At 46.3% G+C, this 9,235-nt stretch overlaps 1 protein-coding gene across 1 annotated transcript in view; it reads right to left on the bottom strand.

The window, feature by feature from the left end:
- Positions 1 to 291: 291 nt before the first annotated feature.
- LOC105818750 (mitogen-activated protein kinase kinase kinase 8-like) overlaps positions 292 to 9,235 on the bottom strand; it is a 70,106-nt gene continuing 61,162 nt past the window's right edge. Inside the window, exon 5 of the mRNA XM_012654847.1 lies at positions 292 to 433. Within this exon, the coding sequence (XP_012510301.1) occupies positions 292 to 433 (142 nt within the window). The remainder of the gene's footprint in view (positions 434 to 9,235) is intronic.

Raw genomic sequence — 9,235 nt, 5'->3', positions numbered from 1 at the left:
CTGTCTCAAAAAAAGAAAAAATTTCCTCAAGAAGACAAAATTATTAGAATACCCAATGTGTTTGATTTTATTAAGTAATATTAACACAGGTGGCGGAGGGCTGGGGATAATTAGTGATAAATATGCAGACCATTAGCCCCCTACAAAAGGCAGTGGCTAACCAAGGGGGCAAAACCTAGTTGACTGTTAGCACATCACTCGGCTCCACGCAGCCTGGCGATAGTGCGCACTGACCACTCACCTAACCAACGTCACAACTCATGACGGAGAAGGGGAGACAGGCAGTGTCCTTCACTGTGGTGGCGGCTGGTCGTGCAAGCAAACTAAGCCCTCATCGTTCGTACCCAGACACCGGCGGAGGCTGCCTAAGGCAAATAAAGACGTGGCCACGTAGGTGTGCTGGCTGAAGCTGCTAGAAATAGTCACCTCTGGGCTGCAAAAAACAGAGGAGAGGGTGGCTTAGGGAACTGCTGCTTTTCATTAAAAAACCATAAAGAAATATTTAATTCTTAAACTATGAAATATTTGAGCAACTGATGCAAGGTCGAGGTGGCTGGAGAGTCACAAACAACAGAAGGAAAGCACAGCCTGAGCCTGGACGGACAGGTGGGGACGCGCAGGGCCTTGGCAGCCGCGCCGTCCTGGGGCCCTACCTTAGGAACTCTGGGACGCTCCTGCGGAGGGCGGCCTGTGGAGGGCGGCCCGTGGAGGATGTCTCCGATCCGTGTGTGAGCAGACACCGTCGAGGGTGCTGCGCATGCAGAGCGAGACGGGAGGGCAGGGTGAGGGAGAAGAGGCCGTCCCGGGTGACGCAGGTTGCTTCCCTGAGGCCCTGGGGGACGCCAGGAAGAGCTGATTCAGCTTATAAACACCCACCGAGGAGCAGCGGATTGAGCGGATACCTTCAGTGTTTGTGAAGATGAGTTTGAGTTGTCTGAACGTTGTCAACAGAAAAGAGGACGAACCCTGCAAAATAATTTAAAGAGGTTTATTCTGAGCCAAATTTGAGGACCACGGCCTGGAGCCCAAGAAGCCTCGAGCAAGTGGACTCGCTGTGGCTGCCTTGCAGTTTGGATTTCTACATTTTACGGAGAGACAGGGCTTACAGGTAAAGTCATAAGTCAATACATGGAAGGCATCCATTGGTTTGGCCCAAAAAGCTGGGACATCGAAGTGGGAGCCTTACAGGTCATAGGTGGGTTTAGGGATTAAGGCAGGACACCTCAAAGCGGGGGCTTACGAGTCATAGGTGGATTTAGGGATTCTTTAGTTGGCAATTGGCTGAAAGAGTTAGGCTTTGTCCAAAGACCAGGAATCAGCGGAAAGGAATGCTTGAGTTAAGATAAGGGCCTTCTGTCTTTCACGTGATGCTATACCGGAATTGGGTCGGGAAATACACCTCATCATAGAAACCTGTTCACTGAGATTTTATCCTTTGTAGGTGTGACTCCCCAGGCCCCCTTGGAAAGGAATTTGTGCAAAAGAAAAAGATCAGAGTTTAGTCCTCAAAGCCATTTAGGTGAAAATGTCAAGTGGGCAGTTGGAATCACAGGGCCGGAGGATCTGGCCTAGACATGCTATAGGTAAGAGTCATTAGCACACAGACTGATGGCCACGAAATCCCAGCTCAGGGAGCAGATGGCATGGCCTAGGAAGAGAGCTTGGAGTGAAAACACCAGGGCAGAGCCCTGTGGACCTCTGCAGAGCCCAGAGCAGACAACAGAGACAAAAGGAGGAGCTAGCCAGGCAGGAGAGGACCCGTGGTGTGTGCACAGGGGTGGGGGCTGCGTGCAAGCCACTCATTCCACGTTGTCGTGTAAATCAGATATCCAAATGGAACCACCTCAGGAAGGAGTTCAGCCCGGCAGAGGCAGGAGATAGAGTTCCCGCCAAGCTACAAGGGGGTGCTCAAATGATGCAGAAAAATAAAAGAGAAACGGGGGAAGCAAACTCGTTGTGACAAACAAGAAATTCACTAAACTTCTGGGAGTTCTGACACCTGCCTCACCCACCTGAGAAACTGTTAGAACTAATGGCTTTAGAAGAAACCCTTTGATGCATAACGACCAGATAGTGTGATTTCTTAGGCTTTCGTCACTCATCTGAGCAGATTGATGCAAATTCTCACATGGCTTCCGCTTAGCCACTGAGCTGTGTCATTTCTGGGTGGTTCCCCCTACCCGTTGGTGGCCTCGGGTGTGTGCTGTTAGAACCCCGTTATGCCACGATGGCCTATCGCATTCTGTGACTGAGGTCTTTCCAAGTGCTGAAACCACTTCCTAAAGTACAAGAAATGTGATGTTTTTCTGCTCAGGTAAAATGCAAAATATAAACAAGCCCTCTGGAAAGGAAAACTGAATCAAGTTATGCCAAGTTGGAATGCCTACTTTAAAAGTCTGAAAATAACAACATCTTTGTTGAAAGGGTCTAAACTGTTATTTTTCTCCACAGCATCAAAAATCATGATGGGAAGGTATTATACTTGTTTTACTCTAGCAAAAAAAAAAAAAAAAAGTCAATGAACCTCAGTTCCATGTCTTTGGAAGAAACATTTGGGTGTATGCTGAATATATTCTGCATGTTGCTCTGATTGCTATTGATGCTAACTAAATAAATAGTAAATGCCTCAAAGTTTTTTTAAAAAGAATGTTTAATGCTAATGAATGCTAGCTCCTAGGAGACAAAGTGGGGCATTAGAAAAATCACAGAAGAGTGTTTCGACTACATAGACTACAGTTCATATGGTTATCTACTGCAATTAAAGAAAATACTTCTTTTATTTTTCCAAAATTAAAAAAAAGACTGTTCCAAAACAGTGCTGATTGAACAATGCTTTGGAAAAAAAAGAACTTACAGGAATTTTTTTTTCTCTTTCATCTCTTTCTTCACTTCTTCGTTTGTATCACTGCATTTTGATTGCTTGAGAATATAGGGTGAGAGGGTGGCTGAATCATACCCGAAGCTCAGCTCTCCAAGAAAACACATGTGCTTTGGTCTGAGTCCTTGGTTGCAAAGAATAAAAATGACTCCAGCAAACTTATGCAAATAAGCAATTTATTGGAAACATATTGAGTGATTCAGGGCATCAGAAAACAGGTAGCAACCAAAGGAGGCCGGGCAGCCGGGCTTGCCCCCGTGAAGGCTGCCACTGGCCTTAGCTGGCACATACCAGTCACTTCGCACCTTTGATTGGTGTTCTCAACCCCATCCTGCCACAGTGAGTAATCTCTGGCTGCCCGGAATCTCTGCTTCCCCCCTCGAGATTTAAAGTTCTTGGTGAGAATGTCTAACTGGCCCGGCCTTGGTCAGTGGCTCACACTTTGGACTCCAGGAAGGAGAGAGACAGAACAATTTCCCCTCTTTGAGGTCTGTGGAGGAAGACAAGGCCCCGCCTCCAACAGAACTCACATAAGTGGGCATTCCCCCAACCAGAAAGGGAGTTGCAATGCTGGGCAGCAAAAAAAAAAGATACAAGATCACCATAGCAGTGTTTTTTCAAACGTTTTTTGACAGCAAGTCCTAGTAAGAAATACATGTTACAGCATACACACTCACACACACATATAAATAAAAGTTTCACGTGAAAATACTTGTCATTACTAATAATACCCACCACCTCCTGTTCTGTGAGGGATACACGAAAAACTCTAGGGGTGCTTGGCACATAGACGATAACGCCAGTGACATCCCTACAGTGTGCAGTGTGCACAACCTGTACAACCATACCCAGCGGCCCTGTGTGCCATGCGTTTGGTTCTATTTTGTTCTATTTAATTTTTTTGTAAATGCTCATTGCAAATGACTAAATTGACGTTGTAACCCCCGAATAGGACTCAACCCCACAGTTTGAAAAACACTACCTTACACTATGCTTAGGGCAATGGGTTAGAAATATCTGAACCCCTTTAGAAGTCCATTTCTAGTTTAAGAGGTTCTCTGACAATTCCAGATTGCAGCTGTTTCAGTGGAAAGCCCATTCTGAATTTTCACCTCCCACAGCGGCCTCCTGTTTCTCTCCCTGGGGCTCCCCCCATTTGCTTCCCATTGGGCGACCTCATTAGCTCTACAGGGGGAAGATGAACGGTCAGTGTTTCCCTGTTTCCTTCTTCCTTACCTTTCTTCCTTCTTGCTTTTTTCTTTTCTTTCTTTAATAAATGGATTCTTTAAGATCACAAAGCTTTCTCAAGCGTTTTCATTAACTTAAAAATGGATTTCAAGTGCGTGTTCTTATTCCCTTAACATGATGAGCAAAATCACAGCTTTTATAAATAAAGAAATAGCAAGGCCGAATTTTTTCAAATCTGAAGCCAACCCTGACCTATCTAATCCACATAGATTAGGCACCATATAAAGCCTAATCTGATGTGGTCTAGATTGGGACATAACCAAGACTGATTTCTATCAAGGGAAATAAATTAAGGAAAATTACCTTAAAAGTTGTGTTCTTACCTCCTTTGTATTAACACCCTGGTCCTGCCTGTCTTATTTCATCTTCTCTTAGCTCTTCCATTGGCTGCACTCCAGATAACAGTGTGTTTCTATTGGCTTCCTCCTTCCGATCTCTCCTTTGATTCTATGCCTTAAAATGTCAAAAGAGTAGAGAATTATCTCGCATTGACTCTTACTATATGCAGTAACTTTACATGCGTTATCCCATTTTATCTTCATTCCCGTGGAGTAAATACTCTTCACTCCACTTTATAAGGGAGGAATTTAAGATTCAGGGCGTTTAAGGTCCCACTGTATCCTACAAATCTGGATCCAGATTTCTCGAATTCCAAAGGTTGTGATTGTTTACTCCATACTATGTTGTCCTCCAACTGTGTCATTTTGTTCGAATCCATCAGAGTTCTCTCAAAGCTTCTGTGCTTGAGCATCAGCGTGTCCTAGACAAGGCGGCACCTTGGCCCGCGGCTCCCTGGGCACCACACCCACATCGTCTGGAAGGTCGGGTCTGTCTTATATTCTCTGGCTTAATGGGCTTCCACCGAAGCATTTTGTTGAAGTTTGAAGATAAAGCCACAAGAAAAAGCTTCATAGTTTCTTATTACTTACTAATCTATCTTAAACATCTTATATCTCACTTTCAAAAATACATATATATATTTATTTAATTTTTGCACAGGGTCTTGCTCTGTTGCCCGGGCTAGAGTGCCGTGGCATCATCATAGCTCACAGCAACCTCAAACACCTGGGCTCAAGCGATCCTCCTGCCTCAGCCTCCAAGTAGCTGCAAGAAGGTATGCATCACGACACCCGGCTAATTTTTCTATTTTTTGTAGAGACGAGGTCTCGTTCTTGCTCAGGCTGGTCTCAAACTCCTGGCCTCAAGCGATCCTCCTGCTTTGGCCTCCCAGAGCACTACAATTACAGGCATGAGCCACCACGCCCGGCCTAAATACCCATAATTTAAATCCATCCACCCTCCTTCTCCCAGTCTACACCATGACATAATGGGCTTTTCTTCAGATTCTTTTGAGCCACGTTGTAGTAGAAATAGGTCTGGGCTCGTAGTCAGAAGAACCTACACTCTTGTTCTGGTTTTGACTCCTGGTAGCCTGGGGTCTTTCAGACCATCGACTTTCCTTAGAAGATTGTCTGTACGGCTCTGATTAACAGACTTCTACTAAATCCTGTCTAAGGTTTCTTTCTGCTTTGAAATTCAATGATCCTTTCACCTTATAGCACATTCTCAAGTCATTGCTCGGGGCTTTGTTGCCACAAACCCCCAAAATGATGTTAAACTGTTCTATTTATTGAGGTTCTAAATACCTAATTATAAATGCAATGGTCTCAAATTAGCACTGTTTTTTAGATTAAGATATCTCATTTCTCCAAAGGCTTGGCTGTTAACACTGCAATGTTTTGAAATTGGCAGAGAAAACAAGGGAAGTGCGGGAAGGAAGTGGTTAGGGCAAAGCGCTTGGAGCGCGTTCAAACAGGTAAACAGTGGTCAGTGCAGGTCCGGGGAAATTTCTCTTTCTGGCTCTGAGACCAGCCCTGCACGCTAGAGTGATTCCCCTGCACGCTCGTTCCAGAGGTGCCCCGCAGTGCCTTCTGGCTGGGACCCAACTTCACCTTTGGCCAACCAAACGGTTCACATCAGGTGGGAGAAAGCTGGTCTCCCTCCCGCTTTTCTTCTTTCCATTTGAAACGGAATTTTAGCTTTTTGAGCAGTAAAACTTTGAACAACATTTGATAAAAATCCAGAAGCTCACGTCCTTCTAAACTTGCAGCTCTCAAATATGCAAACAAATATTTCAAAGCAAGAATGTGATGTGTTTGCATTCTTGGCCTAATGGGGCTCAGAGCATCTTCCTCCACTCAGAGTCCAGAGTTCAACTGTCTCAGGGACCTTTTTATGTACCTTGGCTAAGCAAGCAAAATTTCCCAAGGTATGCCAATGTCCGAGTCTGTTTGGGCTGCAGTAGCAAAATACCATAGATTGGGTGGCTTATACAGAAATATTTATTTCTCACAATTCTGGAGGCTGAAAGTCCAAGATCAAGGTTCCAACAGATTTGGTGTCTGGTGAGGGCCCATTTCCTGGTCCATAGACATCCAACTTCTTCTTAGGGCTTCACCCTCATGACCTAATCACATTCCAAAGACCCTACCTCCAAATACCATTACATTGGGTTTAGGTTTCAACATAAAAATTTGGGTGGGAGAGTTACATAAGCATTCAGTCTATAGAAACTCAAGTTCAATATTTTATACTCTGGGGAAATTTGAGAACATAGACCAGTAAGGAAGATGAAGAAAAGGGAAATGCATAAAACTCTGGACAGCGACACAGGACCAGCCGAGTCCCCTCTAGGTGCCTGGAAACTGCTTTTAACTGATGCATGTTAAAGCTCGTGATAACCTGAGATGCAAAAAGACAACAGCAACATCTCCTTCACCGGGTGCCAACTTTGCAGATGGGTGGAGCGTGCAGTTGCCCCTACGCTCTGCTTTGCAGGACTTGAGAAGGATAACTGTTCCTCCATTCTTCCCAGAGAAAACTCCTCCCTGCAGTGCCTGAAATTTTGCCATCCATAATTTCCCCCCTAGCTAAGCACTGCCCTCACCCCAGTTTGCATCCAAACGATGAATATTCTTAGGAAAGGCACCACACTCGCTCCCTGGTACTTTACCATGAATAAGTCAGCTAAGGGGTACCAAGCAGCAGGTAGGTCAGTGAGAATGGAGATGAGATGGGAGGGGAGATGGTGCCTCAAAAGGAGAAAAACCTTTTTCTTCTTCACAGATTTGCCTGGGAACAGCCTCATCCTTACGACACGTGGCGCTCCCTCCAAAACGGGAAATCTGAGACCGTGGGTCTGCTTTCTTGAACCCTCAAAGCATCTTCCTCAGATGGCCTGGACTTGGGGTGGAGGAAGAACTAGGACAAAGAAAAGAGACCAGATGAGAAAAGCGATGCAGAGAATCTTGTCTGTCACTCTATAGGTGTTCAATAAATACACATTCCCCTCCTTTCTCTCCTCGTGCTCAAGCGATTCTACCGTGTTAATTCGTCCTCGCTTAATTTCATTCCATGAAAGGACAGATTCCATGTCTGAAATGACCAGAAATTCCCCGTGAAGTTCATAACAAAATGCATCTTCAAGAAGGGACTTTTGCCCTGGAGATTAGCAGGGTCCTGCTCAGCACAGCCGCGTGTGACCCCAGCTTACAGTTTTATTGCAGTGGGAGTTCCAGAAGGTCAGCAGAACAGTGAGGTTAAAAAATATTCACATTATAGTGAACACTAGAGTGTAGGTCACTTCCCTACATGTTATTTACGATCGCAAATATTTATAATCGTAAATAACAGCACAACATGGATCATGTAATACAAGATGATAACAGCCCCTTAATTGTACGTAGTGGTTTGTACTTTCAGAGGAAATAGACCTTTCTTGTTCCCTTTTTGACTTTGAAGCTACTTTGATACATGTGGAATGAGCATGCTGTCTTCACTAATCCCACCAAACAAAAAAGTTCTCACCAACAGTTTCCATTCAAATTCCCGCAATGCAATAAACTACCATTTTCGTCCTTTTTCCATATTCGGCCTTGAGAGCTCTCCAGCCCTGCAGCCTGTGCCTTCAGTTTCCCGGAACATGCACGGTCCTATTTTCACTTCCCTTCTTTCACCACTTCCTGAAGTCTCTGTTTTTGCAGCTCTTGGCTTTGCTTTTTATGTCCTTTCTACGTTTCCCTGCCTCGGTGCTATATTTCTATTTTATACGGTTCCTTCTCTCCCTTCATTTTCTGAGACGTTCATTTATTGATCAATTTGTTGAACACATTGCGCATGCTCGGCACAGCAATATGTGCAGGGAGCCAGAAAGGAAGGGCACAGTCTTTCCTCGAAGGACTCACAGCCGAGGGCAGCAGACGACTGAAGCAACCTCTGTCCCACACGTGCCGCACAGACAGACTGACGCTTGAGTCGATTCCTAACGGGCCCAAATTCACGGTGGTGAACGAGGCCGAGGAGGGGCTGGAGGGTGGGAAGGACATTCTGGGCAGGGGGAATGGACTTCGCGAGGCAAGAGAAAGAACGCACCGCGCCGGATGCTCTACGGCTTGCTGGCATGAATAGGGTCCCAGGATGGAAGGTCAGAGGCAAGGTCATTGCAGGCTTTGTGTGCAGCGTTAAGGAATTTGAATTTTATGTTAAAAGGAGGCAGAGCCGTTGCATTTAAGTCGTGGAATAATGTGCTCAGAAAGGCCACACTGGCAAGGCATGCGGGGTACCCCGGGCGGCGAGAAGGGAGAGAGTAGAGCAGGGAATCTAGGGCAAGGCGAGAGTGGGGTGGGTGCCCTGCGGGGATGGCACCGGGTGTGGAGAGCAAGCGGAAGCTACAGAGGAGGCGAGAGTCTGGGACGGCCTCAGAACGCTGCCAGTGAGGGGCGTTGTCACTAGGTTCCCTAAGACCGGGCAGAGGAGCCTGCGTGGGAGCAAAGATGGGAAGTTCCCTTTGGAGCCGTGTGGAACAAAGGCAGGAGCTCAGCAGGGAGGTCTAGGCCGCGGGGGTCCCTGGCAGGAGGGGGTAGCAGGCGGGTATGGATGAGGTGGGCACGGTGCTCTTCCCATGGGGGCCTCAGCCCTCTGTGATCTGAGTTCCCCCCGCCTAATTCCCGACCCCCCTCCCGCCATCTCCCCAAACATGGCGCGCTCCTCACCACTGAAGCCAGTGTGCGGCTTCTTCACTGACTTCATTCTTTATTTTCTGTCTCTCTC

This window comes from Propithecus coquereli, unplaced genomic scaffold (assembly GCF_000956105.1).
Source record: "Propithecus coquereli isolate 6110/MARCELLA unplaced genomic scaffold, Pcoq_1.0 Scaffold45, whole genome shotgun sequence".
In the NCBI taxonomy this organism is placed as follows: Eukaryota; Metazoa; Chordata; class Mammalia; order Primates; family Indriidae; genus Propithecus; species Propithecus coquereli.
This window is presented reverse-complemented; position numbering and strand designations above follow the sequence as displayed.